Raw genomic sequence first — 24,396 nt, forward strand, 5'->3', positions numbered from 1 at the left:
CTTTTGAATTCCAGTGTTTGAGGGAAGAGTGTTTCAGAGCATGCTCTAAACAAAGTGATCAGTGTTTTGGGTGAGATATTTGTGGTGGTTTTATAAGTATGCTTCTTGGTAAGCTTTTGTAAGAAGTGATCTTACGGGTAGTAATTAAAAAAAAAAACCTTTTAAAGCTGTTTATAAAACAAACTGAGTTCAAGTTCTAGAATTACAGAGGAAGGATCAGCTAACAATCTCATAACAGAGCAGTGGGAAATAACTTCCGTGTTGCTGATGTCATTGGTATAAAGGAAACGATTTTTTGCTGTCTGTTTTGTATGGAAGCATGGCTGATTAGGCTGTCAAATGTTCTTAAGTTACAGTGTGTGGCATACAACCATATTCACTTGGAGTACGAAGTCTGTCATTACTGGTGAGGAAACACTCATTTAACCATTTCTGCATATGCATAAGCTCTAGTTAGAGCTGTGGATCTTGTTGTTCACTTGTCTTTTGCTGAAGCATGTTTCTAAGTTTGGTTCTAGTCCAAAGATAAGGCTTAAATATCCCTATTTTGAGTGTGTGATTGGTTATGACTTTTCCTTTAATCTGTTTGTTGAGGGAGGAGAAATTTTCAGCTAAATTTCTAGAGCCTTTAAACTGCAATACTTCTTTCTTCAGTCATGGAATGCTGATGTTAAAATAAATGAATGGAGATGCTGATGGGCAAAGGCCTCAGCATGTCCTGCAGAACAATAGGAGCTCATTGTTTCTCTCTACTCTTCTATATGCATTATCTCTTGTTCCTTGTTCTTAATGCTTGACTGTAAACCCCTTAGGACAGAGATAGTCCCTTTGTTCAGTGTTCAAAGGAAAACTAAAAGATCAGGTGCTAGGATACAAATTATAAGTAAAAATAAAATGCTTATTGTTCAAGGCCACTGAAATAGTAGATGTGTTCTGTGCACTTTAGCACTGTTCCTTGGCTATTAAGATGCTGATCACTAGCTACATCTTTGTGTTCAGGAAAACAATAGTTGCATATTGCATAGTGCTTTATTTCCTTTTTTCAGGTGAATGTTACTTAAATCTGAAAAGATTAATCCTGATTTGTACATTTATGTGACACGTTAGATATATGGACAATTTCACTGTGTCTGAAAAGTGAAGACTTCTTTTCTGGCTTATCAGTTGGTATATCCCAGTGTAGCAATGTAGGCATCACTTCTTGCCAGAAGTCCTTAGGCAGCCATGTGTTATCAGTATTATATGGTATCCAAACCAGTTAATTTAAAGGTAAAACTTGTGCTTTCTTTGCATTTTGGGATTGTACTTAGATACTGTATAAAAATGGCATAGTATGTGGTATTTTGTTACATGCCTGATCTTACACTCATTTTGTCTGTCTTCATAGACCTTTTTTTTTTTTTCTCTCCTTTTAAGGTTATATACATCCCCAAAGAAGAAACTGACTCCAGTACAAAAATGTGTCAGTCCATTAGTTTGGTGCAGGCAGGTATTGGATTACCCAAGTCCTGATGTTGAGTGTGCTAAAAAGTCGCTGATCCACAGGCTGGAACAGACAATGTCAGGTGAGTTCGTGCATACTAATATCACTGGGTTGTACATAATTTATTCTGAAACAGAGTCAGAATTAGCTGATAAGATTGTTATGAGAGAAGAGGGTGAGATCCAGCAGTTACTTCTGTCTAAAGTTTTCATTATGGTTTGTGAACAGTAATTCATTCTACTCATTTTCTGGACTGTATAAACAAAATGAAAAGAAGCATTAGACCATGAGCCATGATTTTGGAATTTTATACTACCTGCAGTTACAATTTGGCCCCAAGTTTTCAGGAAGAAACGATGTCCTTAACTTGGAGACTTTCTTGTCTTATTTTAAAATAGAACTCTGTATTAAACTATCATAATTGTTAGGTGCTTGTCAGTATGTTAACATGGAACTTAGTTTTCTGCTAGATGAAATATTTTATTTCATCTAAGGAAATGGAGGCTGAAGTTCTTGAATACTTTGGGGAGGTAATATTGATTTCTTTTCCTCCCATCCTCGATAATTTAAGAAGTTGTCACAGTCAGATTAAAAAAATCCAGAGTTCATGATTCTTCCTTGATACAAATTAGTTGGTTATATTCAAAACTGGAGAAGGACTGACCGTTTGGCCCTGTGAGGATGAAAGCCTACATTCTCTGCTCTTATTCCCAGTCTTTTTGATGTCAAAGCAGCAGCAAAACACTGAAGATCTGATTAGAATTCTATGTCCAGCTGGTTTCTTGCTTCATTTTAATTTCTTTGTTAGAGCCTATTTTTATTTAAAGAAAAAAAAAAGTTATGCTGAGACATAACTTTCTTTCTTGCTGTTAATATCTATTCTCTCCCTGTATGTCCATCTTTTTGCAGTCTTGTGCTACATGTGATCTATCTTTTTTTTAACTGTTATCTTCAGGAATTAGCAGAATGGCTGGACTTGAGCTAAGAATACGTGAACACACAGTTCCAGGAGTGTTCCCAACTGCCAGCTCCTTTACATGGTTATACATAAACTTTGTGCTGAGTTTGACTGACTTTTTTTCCTCTCCTTGGATTCTTTTCTGGAGCAATTCAGTCTTTATTCTGGTTTGTACTAAAATCATTCTTAATAAAATTTGAAAACATTACTGGTACGTCACAGGAAAAGTCCATTTCTTATCTTTATAAAAATCGTGGGCATAATGGTGAAAGTGCCTTCAGTATGAGTCACCTTTGATCTTCCCCTATTTCTTGCACTTTGTGTATGCTGCCTTGACAAATGTCTATTAACAATTTTCCTGAAGAGTTAACATGATATATAGCTTGCCACAGGCAAAGACTGACATTCTAAACAATGAAAAGTACCCAGATCACAGGTATTTGGGAATGATGATACAGGTTTGGGAATTTGAATACTATTGAGTATTTAGGACTGGATAGTGGTTAGGTTAGGCATGAACAATTCTGTTCATGGTTTTAACTTCTTTTCAGAACTGAGTAGAAATCTTCCAGAAGTACCACAAATTGATACCCTTAGGGTATCCTTAAAAATTCAGTCATAGTTGAAGCAGAGTGGCAGGAAGCTTCCCTATGAAATGGACAAACTTGAAAGTTTGATCATTCAAATGATGTGCCTAGGCAATTTTACCTTTTTTTTTTTTTTTTTTTTTTTTTTTTTTCCTCTTCCCCCATAGACCTGAGAATCTGCCTCTGGCAGTGATACTTGCAAGAATACCGCAATTCATCTACAGTACTAATAGGGGGAAATATTAGCAGTAGAAGAGATGGGCACTAATACTGCTGGTTGGAGCAGATTGCATGGAAAAATGAATTTGTAACAAAAAAGAAAATTGTTCTTTAGAGCAACCAGCCTACTTACAGATACAGGGTAGCAGGAAGCTCTACTGGAGAAGCCAAGTAGTGCTACTTGTAACCTTGTGCGTGTTTCCTACCCCACAATTTCTGGAATATCTTGGGACTTGTATTTTACATAGTCCTTGTACTTCATGGACCCATCACTTAACATATTACTAGTTACTGGTTCAGTTTATCAGTTGCAGGTCCAGTCTCTGTGGATAAGGCTCTTCATACTACTGTTACTTTCTCTCCTGAATCCTTGTTGATGTTTCCTTTGCCTTGACTATTTTCTCTTTGTCAGTTCCTATTGTTATGTCTTTCTAATCTAATCTATTTTTGCTGTTTCTCAGTCTCAAATGCACTCTTGTATTCCACATTTTCCTCTTCCTTCTTACAAAGTAATCTTTTCCATTGTGTGATAATAAAGGAGGGAAGAGCAGCTTTCAGCTCCATGTTACTGTGGGCAGTTACTGAGAACACAGGATGCACAGTGCCTTGTCGCTTGTTAGTTGAGGTTTACAATTGCAGAGTGAGTCCTTGTCAGTGTTGGAAGCATGTTCAGGCTAGAGGGAACCTTAGGTATGTTCTGGTGCAAAGAGCTCTCTTAGCCATGCCTCAAGTCCCTGGTGAAAAGTGCAAGAGTGCATTTCATATTGGCTGCAAACCATGGCTTCTACCACATGGTGGTCTAAAATCGTATATGGGTAGAGCACATCAAGAAAGCAGCAGCAGGAACAGAAATAGTAGGTGGAAGAATTTCTGGAAGAGATGCTCTCAAGACAGTTGCACAGAATTAGAAAAGAGTAACTTTGGTTGTATTGCAGTTTTTACTGGGGCAGTTTTTATTTAAATATTTGAAATCAAATGCATGATCAGTATAGCTGGTAGGAGAACTGTATGGCTGTATATGTAAAAACTGACATATTTTCCATGCTGAGTGAGTTTGACTTTTCAGTTAAGCATTGAACTTGTTCAGAATGAACTGTTATTTAGCTACCTTTGGTCTTGATGATAGATTTTGCTTATGATTGTTTTGAATTACTATGGGGACAGCTGGAATAAATTTGTCACTTAATTCTAACAAAAATAAATATCAGGTCTCTAGCATTTGGAAAAATGCACCCAATTAATACAGTAGATCTTCTGAACCACCTAAGCATGAGTTTTCTGCACTCAAATTTTTCTATTCCTATTTTCTAGAGCAAAAGAGAGATTCAACACCAATTTAACCAGATGTTGACTAAAATAAATTAGATGCTGCATACTGTTTCTGAATGTTATAAAAAGAAAATTTACATTAAAATAAAAATGTGGATCATTAACCCTCCCCTCTGGTGTTATGAAAGCTAATGTTTCATCTAATATAGTATCATTTTAATGTTAAAATGAGTTATCTGTCTTACTAATGTTGTCTGACACTCCTAATAAAGACCGTATCTCTAGTTGTTGTAAAAATAGTAATGTCTTACTAAGTTACAGAAATCCCTGTTGGAAAACCTTTAGGAATTGTAGGTCAGAAAAATAGTTTGAATCCAGCTTTTTTCCTGGGGAAAAATAAAGTGCTGAGGAAGGTAGAAGTTCACGTTAACTAGGGTGAAACTGCTATACCATATAAAGTGTCATCATGTACCAGAGCATACTTTTTATATGTAACAAAAGTATGCTTTCTTTCATCTAAAGAAATCTGTATGCGATCAAATATTCTGTATCATTATGGATATGTATGAAGAGCGTGTTTTGAAGGTTATACAGTCGTACAATTGTTTTCTACTTTGTGGTTAGTATTTTAAAATACTTGTCTGTGTAGTAAGTATGAAATAAAGAATTGTTGTGCAGACTTACATTTTAGGGGTTTTTTTACTGTCATATTCGGCAAGAGATGAAAAGTAAATTTTTTGGCATGAGAACAAAGATTCAGTTGGAATAGAAGCTTTGGGTTTCCTATGTGAATGCTGGAAGAACTTGCTATCAAAGGAGCTGTCTCATCAGAGGCAACCAGAATACAAATGGCTTGTAATTACTAGTTTTGTTAACTGAGCTTTGTAGTAAAATGGAGATTTTCCTTCTGATGCTCTCAAAATAAACTGGAGGTACCTCAAGAATACTTGCTAGAATTCATTTAATGCACTAATTGCTGAAATTACTGCATATCATTTAAGACTTGCAGTGAAAGCTGGAATATAAACTTTCCAGCCTTTATGTATAACTGTCTTTTCACTCTAATTAAAACACTAGTAATATTAACTGGTTTAGTCTTCAGAAAGGATCTTTACATGAGGTACAATTTAAGGAATCTGCTGCAAAGTCAACTTCAATTTCTGCTGCTTTTGCCTCTGTGGTGCATTCTGCCATCCATTTGGTTGGATGATATGTTTTTTTGGGCGCTACTAAAAACTAATTCACTGGTGCAATCAGTTAAAATACTTGATGTTTTTAACCTAAATCCACCTTATTAGGCTGGATAATAGTGCAGCCCTACCGTTGCTTGTACTGAATAACTGAGGAGGTAGTGACTGAGAGCAAAGTGGGGTGGGAGGAGGAGCTGAAGCAGGCACTGCTGAAAGCAGCATTTCATGCAACTGTTGCCTCTTTTGGCTTCTTGTAATGTCAAAACAAGAACAAAAAAAATCTTATGCTGAATAAAAGGATTTTTAGTAAGCAAATTAGAGTTCAATTCCTTTCTTTTATTTTTTTTTAGCTACTACTATTGGTAGCCTAATTAGTACTGCCCTAATTGAAGCCCTTTTTCAGTAACAGAATTGTCACACAATGTTCTTTGAATAGCTTAATGCCTTTTTTTTTTTCTTTTTTTTTTTTTTTTTTTTTTTTTAGAACTGCTTGAGTGTATTGCCATACATTTGCCAGGCCTATTCTTGTCAGTTTATAATATATGTGTATAGTTTCAATACTGTTATGCCTTAAAGAGAGTTTAGTTTTTAGCAGCTAGGTGATCTGCAACTTAATCTAATTTTGATTTACACACCATAAAGTTTGGATCTCTAGCTTTCAGTTTAATGTTTTGCAATTTAATTTGTTCTTTGTTAAAATACAGTTCTGTTTGGCATAAAATACTTCCAGCAATTAAGGAACTGATTTTACCAAAAGTGACCAAATCTCCTTTGGTTCCCACTTCCCCCATTGAAGTTCCATTTTCTATTATACTAAAATAAAATGTAAATTTATGAATAAAATAGTCATTTAAGTAAGTATACAAATCATATACCTGGCTACTACAGGAATTGCAGTATTGTACTGAAAATGTTCGCCAGTGGTTAAAATTAATCTAAAAATACTTTAGCATTGAAATATTTACAATAAATAGCAAAGTACCCAATTTTAGATCTTATATTGTGGAAAGGGTTGAACCCCATGGACATAAAAATACTAAAGCATTAGAACAGGAGGTGTACAGAAGGGAATAATCCTACAGTCAATTTCCTTTATTGTGCCCAGTAGGTTCATGGTACCCAGAAATATAGATGGAAGCATTTGCCATGCTTAACGGTTTTTCATTTTAGCATATGCTTTGGGGAATTTTACAGGTGGTATTGCTTAGTTCTACAGTGCCTGTCTTGGGGTTACTGTTGAAATATTGTGTGATCTAGACAGGTCTCTGCATTCTGGAGAACTAGACTTCATGGTGTGCTCTGGTTTGTATGTAATTGTGCGTAGGAGGTATGTTAGCATAGCTTAACTACTACTGTCTTTTGAATTGCTTCCCTCCTCCTTCCCAATGCCTACATTGAGTATCTTGAAGAGATCAGTTGTAGTGATCTTGGATCTCATTTTTACAAGGAAAATACTTGTTGCTACCTTGTCTTGCCCTCTTCTCCCACTCCTTCCATGGTATGGTTGTGTCTAGGAGATGAAGAAGTCAGTTTAAAATCTTCCTGGTGACTGAAATGTTCTACTGTGAATTTTGTAGTTTATTAAATCACACTGAAGATACCGTATAGTATTGTATTCATTTTTCATTAGTTCCTTGAGTATAATTTGTTGCTTTCTTCCTCTTTCATACAGCTCTCAAGAGACAGAGTTTGTACAGCAGCCCTTTCAGTGCGGTCAGTTATGCGAGCTCCTATAGTCCAAATACTAGTAGCCCCTACAGCAGTGGTTTCAACTCTCCCTCCTCAACACCGGTGAAATCTGCTTTAGTGAAACAGCTCATACCTCCTGGTACCTCAGGTAAGTGTGTGTGAGTGTCTGGTCTCTCCCTTTCTTCTTCTTCCTCCTCTTCCTTTCAAAAACATGTGCTCAAATAGATTACATTTGCATTGAACTAGAGTAAGAAAGACACCAAAAACTTGTCAGCCTTTTGTAGGATGTTTGCATCATGCAGTATTTAAGCTTTTTAGAAAAGGCTTTTTTACAGACTTTCTGGCATGAGATACATTTAAAATGTTTTCTCTGGATGTCCATGTCCCTAAAATCACTGATGCATATTAGCAGTTAGACCAAAACACATAGCGTTAGTTCTGTGGAGTCCCAACATATGTAAGCTGCTTCTAGGATTGGCCCTGTAATTGCCTGGGATGTAAGTTGCATAGTAGGTGTTTAAAGGTTAGATGTTGGCAATTGTAAAGTCTTTGCAACTAGCCTGTTACTTATTAACTGAACCATTTGGTTTGCAATGTATCCATCAGTACCTCTGAGATGTGAACAATATAATCTAAGGAAGAAGCATATGTTTTAATTAAAGGCATTCCATGAGGCTTTGCAGTCATCAGTGTAAACACTAACTTCTGGCAGCTGCCTTTATGCTGCACCATAGACACTTTCTTTGCATCAGAAAAATTGATGCCTGGAACATATCTCTACTCTGAAGTCAGAATGTTGGCTTATTATATATACTTTAACTCGAGTTAGCTTGCAGGGAAGATGAAAAAATATTGCATTGACAGTCCAACTATCTGTAGTTTGCTGGGGACTTGTAAAGAGAAGCCTGCACTGCAGTATATTCACCAGAGCCATTACCCAGGTTTTGTTTTAATCTGTGTAGCTCTGCTGTGTGTTGTGTGCTACAATGCTGTATCTGCCTGCAGGACAGAGAGATGAAATGTAACTGGCAATGGGGTGTCAGCCAGAAGGCAGCAAATGGAAAGAGTTTTTTCTGGTATGTTATAGTTTAGCAAAGGTGTATACATAGAACAGGAAGTATTTTCAGATAAACTGTATTTTAAGCATTCCAAACTGAATCAATATTCATTGGATCAGCAAGTCCTTACTGTGAAGAAAGATATAGTCAAACTTATGTCTTACAAGGTAGTGTGCAGAGACGAGAATGAAAGCACAAATGGAACAGGTGTGCGGTTGCTCTTTCTGTAAGAGCTGTGCAGACTTCATAGCAGTTGAAACTTGGTACAGGTAGACCAGACTATGTCATTAATTTGTTTTACCACCTTTATAATGATTTTATGAAGTTGCTTATTTTTAGAAGGTAACGGCTAAGCTCTACTTGTGTAAATTATATTTTCAGCCTAGGTTCGCAATCAAATGTTTCAAATGATCTGTCAGTCTCAATGTCTCAGTCATAATCTGTTTTCAGATTGGTGGTTCTTTTACTAGGAAAGGAAATACAACTTGCTTTTTTTGCCTTTTTTTCCCCAAACATTTCCTATTACTTTATTTTCTTTCTATAGGTCATCTTAAAAGTTCAGCAGATAGAAATCCTCCGCTAAGTCCACAGTCCTCTCTGGACAGTGAATTAAGTGCATCAGAGATGGATGAAGACTCTATTGGGTCTAATTACAAGCTAAATGATGTTACAGATGTGCAAATTTTAGCACGAATGCAGGAAGAAAGTAAGTATTTTCCATCCTGAAAACGAAGTGGAGCAGCTGATCATTTTTTTGTTGAATAACTGCAGTAACACCTGTTTAGCAGGAAGGGAAAGGGGATGTAGATTCTACTATGGATGTGCAAATGTGGTTCTCCTGAGAAGGTTGGCTAAGGACTTCTGCCTCCAGGATAAGGAAAGGAAGTTACTGTGCAGAAGTGTTCTTTAGGAACAGTGGACAAAAGAAATGCTAGAATATGAATTTGTAGCATATAGTATATACTAAAAAGATGGTCGTTAGACTGGACTACTGCCTGCCAGCAGTCTTCTCAGGAGATACGTGCCTTCCTGATGTAATCCGGTCTTGTTGACATCTGTGCTTAAACCATGATTTAAATCACCAAAATGTAAACTCAATATGACAAAGAATAGTTAAGAAAAGCACCTATGTAGATATCTCTCTTTTATTATAGGTTTAGTTGAGACTTTGTTGTTTTGTCCCTCTGAGACTGCAGAAAGTGGTAGTAATTTCAGTTGTCTAAGTGGTCTCCAGACTTTTTTACTGCATACCCCATCGGTGGAAAAGAAACCCAAATGCCCAATATACTTTTTTTTATAAATTATATAAATGTATTACTCTACTAATATACTACATACACAAAAATACACAAATGTACGCAAACCCACAAATTTTAAGAGGATGAGATAAAGATGAAATAAACGCTATTTTAAAAATACTATGTTAGTAATAGTACAAAATTTTCTTTCTGCACCCCAGTGGATTGTTTTGCATACTCTGTGGGGTGCATGCACCCCACTTTGGAGACCACTGGTCTAACAACTCTTAAGTTTCTCCATGGGTAGCTTATCATATAGCTTTTTGTTACATTTACTAATATACTGCAATAGACATTTCCTTGTAGCTGCTATAATTGTTATAGGGTGTTACATGATATCAAAATTAAAAGTTTAGCCTGTGTTGCTAGTATCCAGCCTGGGAGAGAAGATGAACAAGTACGCAACACACCTATACTGATGATTGTTGTAGTAGGAAAACGAATGAGCTCACCTAGTTATTTCAAGACACTATCAGCTGGTAGATAACTTCTTTGGTACTAATCTGGAATTAATTTAATGTCTCAGATAAAAGTTAAGGTGAACCAAATGTGAGTTTGAGCACTGGGTAGATATTTGTATGCACTGTCTCTAGTTTGAACCATTTGTGGGCTGGAAGCGAGTAAACAATGTTCTCATTGTTGCCAGGCCTCCGGCAAGAGTATGCAGCAACTGCTTCTCGGCGTAGTTCTGGTTCTTCTTGTAATTCTACAAGGCGAGGCACGTTCAGCGATCAGGAGCTTGATGCGCAGAGTTTAGAAGATGAAGAAGATGGCACACATCACACAGTACACCCTGCTGTTAATAGGTTCTCACCATCACCTCGCAGTTCTCCCTGGCCTTCACCAAAACAATCTCCAAGAAATTCACCTCGCTCCCGATCACCTGCTCGAAGCATAGAATACAGTAGAGTGTCACCCCAACCTATGATTAGCCGTTTACAGCAACCTCGCCTTTCGCTTCAAGGCCATCCTACAGATTTGCAGACTAGTAATGTCAAAAGTGAAGGTAAAAGCTCTGTCTCAAATTCATTACACAAGTAGTTGTGTAGTTCCTGTAAGGATTTTGGTCAGTGTGCAGTGCTAAAACTGTATGCCTGTGTAACATCATGGTTTAATCTGAGTTGTTGAAGAAAAAGCAGAGCAAGCAAAGCTTAAGTTCTGCTGGGGAACCCTTACAGTTAGATGAGTTGATAGGCTTATATTTATTTTAGATGTTATCCAGTCACACCGGGTGTAATTGAGTTTTGTGGTGACCAAGTTCTGTCTTTGGCAGGCAAATGCACTAAAACAAAGCAGAGCCCAAGGGAAACTATCATTCACCAGTAGGGTTAGGCCTTGCAGATGACAATAAAATGCAGGGAAAGTAACTGTGGTCATATAAGGGAACATGGCAATTTATGCATGCTTGTAGCCTCTGAGATAGCTGAATGCTTGCTTCTGGCAGTGCAGGACTCTGAACTGTTTGAGCGTAAACATAGCCTTAAAAATATTAGTACTTGTCATGCACTTTTTTGATATTTTAGATATCTCAAAGCTGTGCAAACTGCTGCGTAATAAAAAATAAAGCTTGCAGTAAACTTGACGCATTTATACTATATTGGCATAGAACTAAATAATGTAATCCTGATACGATTTTGCTTCTTGAATGTACTTTTTCCTGGTAGCAGTCTGGCAGAAGCTCCTTTAACCGGGCTGAAATTTCATAAGCATATTCCCATTTTAACAACTGTAGTTATCTGGCAAATAAAATCTTAAATTCAGAAAGAATATACATTTAGATATTAAGAATTCACTTTATTTTTTTTCATCTTTCAGGTAAGCTGGATGCAAAATGTCTGTAGTAGAGATGATGTAGAAATGCATTTTTAAACAGTTTATTTTCTGGGTGGTTTTTTTTTTTTTGGTGGTGTGTCATCCCCATCCTCCCCCCTGCCCCCTCAATACAGCAAAGAGTTCTATGCCACTTACAGAATTTCATTGACTAAGAAATTTTAGAATTTTAATCAGGAAAATCAGCATGCTAGGCTAGAGCTTTTGGGTAAGAGGATCCTGCAAATGTAATTAGCTATTTGAGAATATATTTGGAAGGGTTAGCTTAAGTCTCATCTAGTAATAGTGGTTTGGGGCAATTTTAGGTATATAGGAAAATGTACAATGCAAAAGCTAATCGATTATATTGTGACTTAGTTGAGAATTCCTTTCCCATTCTTTTCTGGGGTTTCAGAAAAGTCTTAATGTATGCTAGATGAGCTACAACAAAAATATCCCATGAGAGGCAAGGTGTCAAAAGCTGGTATCCCACATACCAGAGGGATCAAAATAGAGCGTGTGATCATGTGCTTCTGAAACACTTCCAAGGAATTGTCTTACAGCGGGTTTTGTGCAGTTGAATGTTGCTTGGACATTCAGAGTTGATACAGCAGCAGCCAAAAAAAGTTGTTTGGGATTTCTTTTTTTTCTCTAGAATGGTTAGAGGGAAATTTGATTGGTAGGGTTCCACAATGTACCAACTGCAGTGCAAAGCAATGTAAGGTACTAAGTGCAGAAAGTACACGTGTAGGAATATTCAGCCTATGAAGACTCTTACTTTTGTTTTCATCTTTAGTGCTTGTGCATGGTTAGCATACTTCTTTCCTGCATCCCTCTACAGAATCAGGTTGGCCATTCCTCCTGACAAGGCATCTGCAGTCTTCTATCCAAAGTATGGCATCAACCCAGCTCTGCATGGGTTGGAGATACATAGAATGTCATTAGACTTGAGAAATATTTAATGGTGTCTTTTTGTATTCTGTGAGCAATGGTACAAATTTTAGAAGACCCTTGAAGAACCAGTATTAGCTGAATAGTCAAGTCATATGTGAAATATGAAGCATAACTGGACACTTCAATAATTGTGAATGTTGTGTATGAAGAGTTTCTTTCCAAGTGGGTGGCTGTTACTTGTTGTATAATGTGCTGATATGGGACTGAGTAGTCCCAAAAATTGACTCAAAGAATAACTGTGTGTTTTTAATCTTCAGGCAAGCACTCTGTATTATAAATAACTTTCTAGGTAAAGACTTCGAAAACTGTGGAAAAACTGCAAATTAGGTTTGCCTATTCAATTTCCATAACAGTAGAAAAAAACCCAGGGAATCATAATCCAGATATGTTTCAATTTCAAAACACACTATGCTTGACCACAGGTGAAGAACATACATTCTGCTTTTTTATATAGAAATATTTTTGTATGTGATAGATCTGAGAATAATACAGAACTTTATTTCAAGATAATGGAAGAACTGTAATGTAACAAAATAAGCTTTTAAATTGCAATGTAGTTTTATATGGCTAACATTTTTTGTCACTTAGATTTGGGATTCAACTATGGGTTCATAACCTGAAGTTTGTCCAGCATCACACTACATGTTGTGGTATCTTTGTATTATTTCGTACAGAAAAACTAAGGCGTAGTCTTCCAAACCTGTCCAGGACATCTAACATCCAAGCTGAGTCTGTGAAAAACAGCAGAAGTGACTCAAACTTCCAAGTGCCAAATGGAGGGATACCTCGCATTCAACCTCAAGCCTCAGCCAGTAAGTACCTTTAGTGATGCTTCAGTGTATATTTCCGAATTAAGTGATGGTACTCAGCTGTCTTCCAGTTTCATGGCAAAGAGAAACGTTGCATGCCACACTAGAGATGCTAATCTTGATTTTTAATCATACCTGTGAATCTGGTTTTTTGGTACACAAAATCTGGTACTGATTATATTTAAAGAATGTCTGATCTCTTACTAAGGTATCATTCGTAGTTTCTTAAAAGTATATGTAGAAGTACTATAAAGAGTATAAATACAGTAGTTAGACATTTCAGAAACTGTTTTCTGTGATTTACAGAAGTTATAATGCTCTGTACTGTTGAATTTCATTTTTAGACTACAAAAACTTACTAGGCTATGGAAATACGTACCTAGATGATGTTTATTGCTTTTTTTAACTAGTGAAACCTGATCTGAAAACATTCATGCAAGTTTAACCCTTGTTTGCAGTTTCTTTTCTTTTGTCATCTGGAAATTATATATTCAGTTGCAGATTTTATTTACTTTTTTTTTAAGTGTTGGTTACTACTTAGAAAAGGTTTGGATGAACCTGTGTCCCATGAAATAAAATAGCCCATTGCTGGACTAATGGCCACTAGTTTGTCCAAAAGTGAACTGCTGATGTGAGAATGCTGCTAATCTCACAAGTCTCTTGAAAATGGTGACCTTAAATAAGCCAAAGCAAATGCAACTTAAATATGCAGTGCTTCTTTATATATCAATATTGACAGTTCCTGTTGTTTAAATGTTTCCTGACCATTTTATTTTAAAACAAGTTTCAGAATTTAATAATCTTGTGTGACATTTTCAAGGGAAGAACACATTATGAATATTATTATGTGTAGAGCTTTGAACTATAAAAGTTCTATGATAAAAGTTCATCAGTAATTAAATATTTGATGGGGAATGTAAGATAATATTTGTGAATGAAACTTTTTTTTTTTACCTATTGAACAGGCATACTAGCATACCTAGTTGGCCTTTTTAACCGTTCCTTTCAAAACAGTGTGTTCATGCAAACAAATACAGTTAAATACAGAATAAGGAATACAGACCATGCCAAAGACTACAAGATTTCTATCTTTGTAGTGGCTCAGACCAGATATAAGGCTTGTGTGGACAGTCAGTCCCACGTGTGTGATGATGTAGCCGAAGAAGTTAGTGTGACCTTGTGATTGTTCATATAGGTTACCCCAGCATCCTTTTACCTTGCCCCCTTCTTCCACTATTCACAAACACTCAGAAGGTGGGATTTACAACTGAAAGGGCATGTGTGTAGTTCAAATGCAGGATTGTTATCTGTTAGGCAGGCTTACTGAACTATAATGCACTTGGAGCGGTTGGCCAGCAGGTCTCCAACTGTGTTATTTTTGTGATAGGAAGAATAATCAAAATGACCTGAAAAAAAATGAAAGAAAAAGTATTTTTAGTAAAAATCTGTACAAATTTTATCTGGTGTTTTAAAATTCAGTGAACTGGGAAGCAAAGAGCACAGAGGGCGGCTTAGTTGGCTAGAAGGCTATTTCCAGTATTAAAAGTATATTCACAGTGAAACTTTATGGAAAGATCAGACAGCAGAAGTCTCAATATTCAATATTTAGTGAGTTACTTCATTGCAGGAACCAAAGTAGTGTGACTTATGTTTATACATATATAATTTTTTCAATGTGTGGGTGCACTAAGAATCACAGAAATCATTATGTAATCACCTAAATAATTAGGTAAATTTGCTTGCCTTTCATGGGAATCTTTCCCCAAATGTGAACCACTCTAGACCAACTTACATTTAAATGTAAGTTAAGTATCACTAATAAAGCCCAGACTTCTAGCTTTTACAGTTTCCCTGCTCTTACAGATGTTTGTCAGAGTCTTGCTATTGACAATCGTAAAACGGTTTGTGTATGAAGTCAATGAGTAAGTATCTTTGCTTAGTCCGGATTAAAAAATTCTCTGCAAAACTGTACATTGTATAAAAATTTCCAGAATTGTGTCCTTTTTATTGTATACTTTTTGTTTTATTGGTTTTATATTTTGTCACCTTGCACAAAGCACTGTTAAATTGCAGCAAATTTTTGTTTTCCCTTGGCAATGACTTCTGGGTCTTGTGATTGAAAGCTTCCTCATATACCTGCTAGTTTTGCATGAGCTTACCTTTGCAAGGATGCTGGCTTGCCACCCGAGGTCACGACTTTTCTCCTTGTCAAAGATCTGCTGTTCATAATTTACTTGCACATTTGCTGTGGCTGCAATACTGATCTTGCTATGGTTGCTGGCATTCAAAAATGAGTTAGGAATCCAGTAAGTTTCTGAAAAGACAATTCTTGTTATGGTTACGCAGGCAAATTGTATATGCTTGTTTAAGAGTAAGGGGAGACACTTAAAATATGTTTAGAGGTACAACTATAAAACATGAAAACATTTGGCATTATAAGTTTTAGCTGTAATGTGGTGAAAAATCCAAATTCTTTTTTGAAAAGAGATTGAGTAAATTAAATAGCAGTTGTAACTTAGAATTTTCATTTACATCCGATTCTCTATGCTGTTGTGCAGAAAGTACTTTTTTATATGAAAGCTATTAAGTATTTCACCTTAAAACACTGTAAGATGCTGTAATAGTTGTGTCCTCCAAGGAATAGGTATCGTAGACTCTGAAGTGTTAGAATGACAGGAAGTCTCTGTATTTGGGTCCTACACCACATAGATTGTGCAAAGCTGTAGAACTTCTAGGGTGGCTTCCACATAGGAGCTACATGCTTTCTAGTGGATTGTGTGTGATACTTTTGTGCTTACCTGGCACTATTAGCACATGGATGTCAAATCTTCAAGCAGAGTTAAATATAATACTTTTTCAAAGAACTAAGCTGTAGATTGTTCAAGCTATCAGTAAAATAACTAGTCTGCTTGCTAAGATCCAGCTGCTTGGCATGTTCAGAGTAAAAGAAAGGGAGTATATGTTTTGAGGAAACCATTCCAGTATTCCAGTTCAGTTGATGAGAAGTAAACGTAACTACATTTACTTAGCGTGCACCATTTGTGACAGGTAGTGTAATAGCATATGGAGCACTTCAAGAGCAGCAAATAGTGTGGGTAAGCATGCATTCCACGCTTATCTCAAACTGCATGTTTCCTCAGCATTGCTCAAGTTGCACTGCCTGAAGTTCTTTTCAGTGATTCAGTGCACAGAATTGTTTAACTATTGAGTCTACTTCCTGGAGTCTCCATTGAGAAGGAAGGAATTAGATACATGTATTTTAAATCCTTTCCATATCATCCCACATCTCTGACTTGCAAGTAGTGTAAATAATGATGGGGGAAGAAACTTAGTGCCATGTGCAGCAGCATATTTAACTGAATGAATTAGGGCAAACTAAATTCAAGATCATAAATATGAAGGACGAAGCTGTTCTTCATTTTGTGTGGTATAACAAAAACACTGATTCAGTAAAAAATGGTATAATGGAATACTTGTGGACAGAAACACTCTGGCCAGTGGTCTGCCTCACTAAATTCCTAGGAATTGTGCTCATGTTTAAACATCTTACTGTGCTTAATTGGCTGTTCATGGGTATGCTTTAAAAGTTTATAGCAAGACCATGTGCCAGAAGTTGAATAGGAATTACATATTGCTATATGGTTTTTTGCATTAGATTCTAGTTGGTAGAAGGAACAGGTTTTTTATTCTTAATAGCCAGAGACAGCATATTATCATGTCTATAAACACTTTAATTCCTTTTTGCTGTTTGTTGAAAATGACAGGCTTTAGTTAGCTATTAAGACTAAAATGAATAGATGACCTAGTCACATTTTCAGAATGAAGGTAAAACACATGATGAACTTCTTTTATAGTTCACAAAATACTGTGAATTTTGTACAGACTGAAGGATAGGAAAGGTGATGGCAGTTACTATATGCTGTCAAGTTTAGAAAAGGATTAACTAATATTATTAGGATTCTAATTGTTCTTCCCCTACCTTCTTCATAGTGATATCTACCAATTGGTGATAGGATTACTGAGCTTCCTTACTCAGGGTGAGGATCTTTATGCACAGCTGTTCCCCCATCTTTCTTCCTTCTCACTATGGAACTAAGCCTTGCTAGTGCAATCAGTTTTATGCTGTTATAAAACTCCATACACTGAGGTGAGCAGAGATGTTTATTCATACATTATCATTTTAAGAAGCCTTTGTGTAGGCAAAGCTTTATTTCATTGACTACTTTCCTCCTACCCCCATTAAATACGCTGTGGTGAAAATATGCTGAGTTGATGCGTTCCTTCTGGCAATAGGTAATTCTCTCCTTGCCAAGATTCTGCAGCTCTTGGAATGTTGGCTTCTCTCTTGGTAACTGGTGGGTAGTGAGGTCATTTCAAGGCAGTATCAGCCCTTGAACATTACTAGAAAAAAGCCAGGACATAGGAGCAATAAAAACCAATTTCTCTCATGCTGTCTACATGCTGGCAGCTGATAATTCTGTGTTACATCTTTGAGAACTCTTGCATACCCTTTTCAAGAGAAAAAACCCAGACATCTCTCAAAATGGCTTATGTTTGCATAACTGAAAAATACAGTTTGTTTATATGATGATCACATTTAGACAAAGATTTATGCCTTTGTATAGTGTTAGAATAGGTTTTTTGAAAACTCCTTTGAGAAGTTTAGTCTTGCTAGGTCAAATATGACAGTTTAATTCTCATCTTTGTATCTAATCTTGCACTCGTATTGCTGTAGCATGTTTGCTAGGTGGCTTGTTCTCCCTTTGGTGTATTAATTTTTTTTGCCTTTCTGGGCGCTTTGCCCTGCAAGAAGCTTTTTACTCTTACAGAATCTGCGCATTTTGCACTGCAAAATTTCTGACACGCTCCTCTAACTCTTCGCCATTAAGAGCAAGCACCATTTAAAAAACCCCACCACTTTGAGAGTCATAACAGCTTTTTGAGTGTTTTACTCACTCTGTTCCTTGATGCTTCACAAGTGGATGCAATTCTGAAATTCCCAGTAAATTTAGTTTTCTTATCTTCTTAGACAAATATAACACTTCTTGTCTTTCAACAGCTCTGCAAAGGCAGAAAAATTTGCCTCGTGCTGCCTTCAAAACCAAACAGTTTCTTCAAACTCCATCTACAAAAGGAGGTAATTAACTTAGAACCTCTTATCAAGCTCCAGCAAATCTCAGATAATTGTTCACCTGCATTAAATCTCACATATTCTAGACTAATAAAATGGCTGTTGCATGTCAAGATTAACCAAGTGGTCCTTGATGTATGAAAGTTAACTTTTTGGTCTAAACTTTAAAAATACAACCCTGCATTATATAGGAGAAAAAGTATTAAATTGGATTTTGAGATAAAATCCAAGGATTGGTGACTTCTAGCGTTAATGAGGAAATCTGGATTAGAAAAGTAGACTCCTGAATCCATATTGTTAGGGCTACATTTGGATAGGAATTTTTTGAATTGTAAAATACTATTTTTAAAACAACAGTTGTAAAAATTGTTCTTTTTTTTGATTGTGCAAAAATACGGCAGGCAAGTGAAAATAGAATCCTTTGTGCTGGAAACAAAAGCTAACGAGTTTATCCTTGAAAAGATGAGCACAGTATGTCAACTTGTTTTGCACGTACATGCGCACATGCTTGCGCTTTCTCTTTTCCTCTCAAAACTGGAAGATTAACCCAACATACAGTAATTTAGATTTGTATTTTTTTTCTCAAGGAATTAGAGACTATTGTGTGTAATATTCCAGTTTGCTAATGGCTGAAGTTGGCTTCTTTTTGAGGAGAAAATGAAATATATTGAGTCTCTAATCCAATTAGACAAGTTTTAACTGGTTTTTAATTAATTCTGGCAGCCTTATATGTAACACTGTCTCAATTTCACTACTAAGACAAAACTAGTTCGTGATTTTGGTTTTAAGCATAATTGGTCCTGTTGTCTATTACAGTCTAAAAGATCTCATTTTAAAGATCATATTTCACTTGAGACCAATTCATAAGCTCTATATATGCTAGAATCCTTTAAGGATTGTAAAAGTCCTTCGTGCAGGTGCTGAGGGTGGCTGACAAAATGCATGCATTTCTCTCAGCAGTTTAACAATGCTAAACTTCTTTGAGTCTACTTCATTCTATGCAGAAAGTTTTAGCAAAGTATAATGACTTTAAAACAGATTCACATGGCTTAATAGGTCTCTAACAGTCTCAATGTTCTACTTTGGCATAAGACCACCATCTCAATTCCTCTGCAAAGCTTTCAGTGCTGTCTTTCCAGTTGGCCATGCCTTCACCTTCATCTGGATGTCTGGAATGCTTATTAGGTCGATGGCCTAGTCTGGAGCTGTGGAAATGTACAGAAAATTAACTTCTCTTTGAGTTTATATTATTTGTAAAATTTTATAAAACCTTAGAGAATGAGGAACAGAGCATGTTGCACCGCCAGTTACATATTCCAGTTTATAGTTGCTGTCATTCCTCACTGCAAATGAGGACCCAACATGTCCTTTTCAGTTATTTGCTATTTTATAGTCCTTGATCTGTTGATTTTCTTGTTTCTGATCTGAGATTCTCACAAGAATAGATGCATTATGCAGTAATGAAACAAGTCTGAATCTACCTTCTTTTAGATTAAAACCATTACCCCTTGTCCTATCGCTACAGGCCCTGCTAAAAAGTCTGTCCCCATCTTTCTTATAAGCCCCCTTTAGCTACTGGAAGACTGCAGTAAGGCTTCTCTGGAGCCTTCTCTTCTCCAGGCTGAACAACCCCAACTCTCTCAGCCTTTCCTCACAGGAGAGGGGTTCCATCCCCCTGATCATTTTTGTGGCCCTCCTCTGGACCTGCTTCAACAGGTCCATGTCTTTCCTGTACTGAGGTGGCAGAACAGTTTATCGATTCCCATTGTTTAGCCTCATCTGTTCTTTTGTATCGGTCTTAATCATCTCATCACAATGGTTATGATTTAACTGCGTTAGAATTGATTCTGGTTTCAAGTCGGCGTGCAGCAGCTGGTCTTGGGGTGCAAGCCAGGTAAGGTGGTAGCTTCACAGCATTCTACTTGGTCAGGTGGGGATCTCTTGCCCCCTGCCCACAATCCAAGACAGAATCTAGAGAGGGTGGGAAATCTAAATGTCGTGACGGTACAGGGCCATTTATTTTTATTGTTACCAGATGTTTTAATTGTAGTTGGTTCTAGTTGTTTAGTTTCTAAGGAGATAGAGTTGTGTAAAGTTGTTAAGCACTACCCTTACATGTTTACATGTTTTTATTTAACATGGATCAGCTCAATACTGCACATAGGTATACAATTATCAAATAGCCTTTGACTAAGGCAGTACCTCACTCTTTGTGATCCTGTCTTACAAATAGGCCAAACTGAGTTTTATTAAATATCCAAAACTGCTCTAAGACAAAATTCTTTATATGTAGAGCAGAATTATTAGGCAATTTGCCAGAGATTGCATCATGTGGACTGCTTTGGCGATTGCAGCACATTGGAAGACAATTCATTCCTTTATGTACAAGAATGAATACAGCTCTCAGCAATGTCTGCAATGCTGTGCTGACAGGAAACATTTTATGAATTGACAGCTCAAGTTGAAAGCATGGTAAAATACGGTCAACAGAAAACTGGAGAGAATGGAGAGGACTAATTTACTGGATGCTTACTTTCACTGGGAATGTGACAAGCTTTCTTCACTTACAGCTTTTCATTGCTTATATTCTGTACCTAAAACCCTTTTCCCCATTGTGCCTATAAGAGGCCCAAAGCTGTATTGGGTTTCTATATACTGGCATTGCTCTATTGGTCAGTTGCTAACATGATGCTGTATCTGTGTTCCAAGCAAGTGTTGTAATGAGAAGTTTAGTGATAAAAGCTCCCTATGTTTACACTGTAGAATCACTTGGAAATTCTGCAGAGTTGATTGAACCAATGTTACAGGCAATGTCACATTTTAAAAACTTCTAATATGTAATCTTAGTCCTGGGAGCACTTTGCTGCTCTTTTTGTCCAGTCATTCTGCTGTTAATGCTTTCCTTAATCCATCCTCTGGCTTGACACCAAGGTTTTTATTTATTCTCCTTGCTACTTACCAGCTGTCATGTATTGTTGACATCTCTGCCACCTTTTTTGTCAGCTTTTCCCATGAGTGGCTTCATGCTGTGTTTGATATCGCTATTGGTGGAAAGGCCCTCTTGGATAATCCAGAAAGGAATCAAATCCAATTCACATCTGTAATGAGGCACAGATTAATCTTCCTAGACATCCTCTATAAGAAATGGCTTCAAAATACAACCTGAAAACTACCACTTCCTCTGTATCCCATTTAGGATGCCACATTCCTGTCATTACTTGTCTCTTCTCTCACTCCTCATGTTCTTAGTGGATCTACCTTTTAAAATGATAATAAAAGCTATGTGAAGGACCATCTTCTTTATGTACAACATCTGTCAAAGAGGATGCAACTTCGGTCTCTGTGTAAAAAAAAAAAAAAAAAAAGTTTTAGTGGAGGAAAGAATAGTTCATGCAAACTCACTAAATGTAAACGCGATTTTGTTTTACTTTCCTGATTGTGCTATGTCAACTGTTACTGACCTACCCTAATCAGTTTGAAAAGCTGGTGAAATTCCATTTCAGTATTAAGATGATAGATTAGTGTAAGTATTCTGTTTAGTGATACATTATGCATAATTTGAAAATGTTTCTCATGTGAAGAATTGTCTTTAAGGTTTGGCATTATCAAAGAACTGTTGAATATTCTGGCTTATTAACCTTTCCCAGAAGGGACTTGATAAAGACCTTACATAATAACTCAGATACAAAGTATTTGAATATAGATATAAGTGATGCTGATAACTTGGATAATGTTTGCAAGAAGAGGAAGGCTATAAATTGTTATAGTCATCTGGTTTAAGTTTCATAGCAGCACCTTAATGTCTTTGGTGTTGGGCATTGGCTGACCTTATTTTTTTATTTTTTTTTTTTTTCCCCATCAGCCAATAAATCTGCAACATGACTATATCTTTAGGTGAATGCTAATTCAATGGATCTAGTTAAAAAGAACTGCATAAAAGAAACACTAAGATGCTCTGCACCCAGAATTTCATCATTGAAAGCTAATACACACGTTGAATCTGTATTGCACTAGAATACTGTATTCTTCAACATGTTCTTTCAGGGATGGGAATTAGGTTCACATGTTTCTGAAGCAGTTATATTTCTTCTTAACAAATATGTTCTCCTCTATTTCTTTTGACCTGACTGATATAACAGTTAGAGCCTTACTAGTATTACTTATAAATCCAGATAAATAAATATTTGTAATAAGCAAATGGGGCATGAGAGTTATGGTATCAAAAACACATGACAAAAAGGACATCTGAATTCCTGTTTCTCATTGCTGCTTGATTGGCTGTATTCCATTACACATTCCATAGTGTTTGAATATTCACATAAAGTAATTTCCTGGTTTTAATTTCAGTTATACCGTAACTTAAGCTTGAAAGTAACTTCTGCATTTTATTTTCCAGTACCTTCTTCAAGTAAATTCCGCTCACCTGCAGCACCGTCTCCCCTAGCTCTCCGACAACCAGTGAAAGCATTTAGTAACCATGGACCTGGTTCAGTTGCTTCTTCAGAAGCCACACAGCTGACACACAGTAGTTCTTCACCAGGGCCTCTTGCAGCCCAGAGTCCAGGCTTGCCAAGCCCTGCCAGCAGTATTAACAGTACTACTCTTACCAGACCGGCAGGGACAGCAGGGATGAGGAGTGGTTTGCCCAGACCCAGTGCCCCTTCTACAGGGGGCATCCCAGTGCCTCGTAGCAAACTTGCACAGCCTGTTCGCAGGTGAGTATGTGACAGGCAGTCTTAGTTTGAAGTTTTCATAATGAATTTTGTACATTGTGTGTTTGTGCTGCTCCTTCTTACAGTTCTTATTTTGATCTAAAGGTCTTTAGAACAGAAATGGAGATCTCCATGTGAAGTATTTGCCTATGTTTCCAAAATAGTTTTGAAGCAAAACTGAGAGAAAAAGGTTCTTGAATTAGAGAGCAAAGGTGAAGGAGTGAAAATGAAATGAATAACGAAAGCTACTGAACTAAGTAAATAAAGTGTTTTAGTCTGGGCTGAGAAGGCAATAAGAATTTGTCTGCATGTGGTAAAAAGTTAGCAAAATGTAGCTGGCAAGTGAAAAATTCATTTGTACCACTGAGTGACACATTCTGAAGTAAGAACTATTTTCCTCTTGTAATCCATAAGTCAAGCAGTGGTACCACAGTGAGAACAGTTTCTCTCCTTGGGCAACTAGAAACTTTAGGAAGGAAGACACATGAGGACAGAGGAGGCATCCATAGCATTTGCTAAACTTAATGTAAAAATCAATGCAGTTAACCCACAGCACAAAACAGAATTTTCAGCTTAAACATAACCTCTGTGCTAGCACCCAGCTGTAAGTTGCTTAATGTCAGAGTGTTTTGGAAAACAACCACAAGAGAGACTGAGTATTAACTGGAAAGGCTACATGGACAGTTTGTCTTCAGGAGAATCAGAGGGAAGTGATACGCAACTTAAAATATGTGCTCATAATGCCATGCTGACGTGGATTTTCATTGAAGGTGTTAAGTGGAAGCCAGCTGACATAAAGCAGCAGACATTGATGAGAAATATTAAGAATCTCCTTAAACAGAAAGGATAAAGAGTTGGTCTGGAGTACCGTAAAAAAGATAAAACAGCTGTAAATAGCAAAGTGGGAGTTCTGTTCTGCAGTGAGTGCTGGGCAGGGGAGTGACAAGTGACTGTCACAGTATTGACTGGTTTGCAGTCCGAGTGCACTGTCAGCAGTATGAAACTTTGTGTAATAAAAAGCAGTTGTTTTTGACAGGAAGTTCTTAATAGTAGTGAAGTGTGGTTGTCCAAATCACAACTTAACCTTATAGAAAAGTGTTTCACCTATTAAACTTAGAGAGCTTTTTCTTCTATCTGTACACAATGCAATAATGAAGTATCTATGAATGTCAAGATTTTGATGTAAGCAAAATGTAATACTCTAAACAAGGATTTTCCTGTTTATACATC

The 24,396-nt window shown here is 36.7% G+C and overlaps 1 protein-coding gene across 2 annotated transcripts in view; it reads left to right on the top strand.

The window, feature by feature from the left end:
* The window catches only part of SLAIN2 (SLAIN motif family member 2), a 36,187-nt gene that overhangs the window by 8,820 nt on the left and 2,971 nt on the right, over positions 1-24,396 (top strand). The window contains exons 2-8 of one of the 2 annotated variants that reach the window (XM_029999292.2): positions 1,417-1,565; positions 7,379-7,543; positions 8,998-9,159; positions 10,398-10,757; positions 13,189-13,326; positions 18,383-18,460; positions 22,851-23,169. In XM_029999292.2, coding sequence (XP_029855152.1) covers positions 1,417-1,565; positions 7,379-7,543; positions 8,998-9,159; positions 10,398-10,757; positions 13,189-13,326; positions 18,383-18,460; positions 22,851-23,169 — 1,371 coding nt within the window. The remainder of the gene's footprint in view (positions 1-1,416; positions 1,566-7,378; positions 7,544-8,997; positions 9,160-10,397; positions 10,758-13,188; positions 13,327-18,382; positions 18,461-22,850; positions 23,170-24,396) is intronic. The other variant, XM_029999375.2, reaches the window with a different exon arrangement.

The sequence above is a fragment of the Aquila chrysaetos genome, chromosome 1 (assembly GCF_900496995.4).
Source record: "Aquila chrysaetos chrysaetos chromosome 1, bAquChr1.4, whole genome shotgun sequence".
Classification (NCBI taxonomy): domain Eukaryota; kingdom Metazoa; phylum Chordata; class Aves; order Accipitriformes; family Accipitridae; genus Aquila; species Aquila chrysaetos.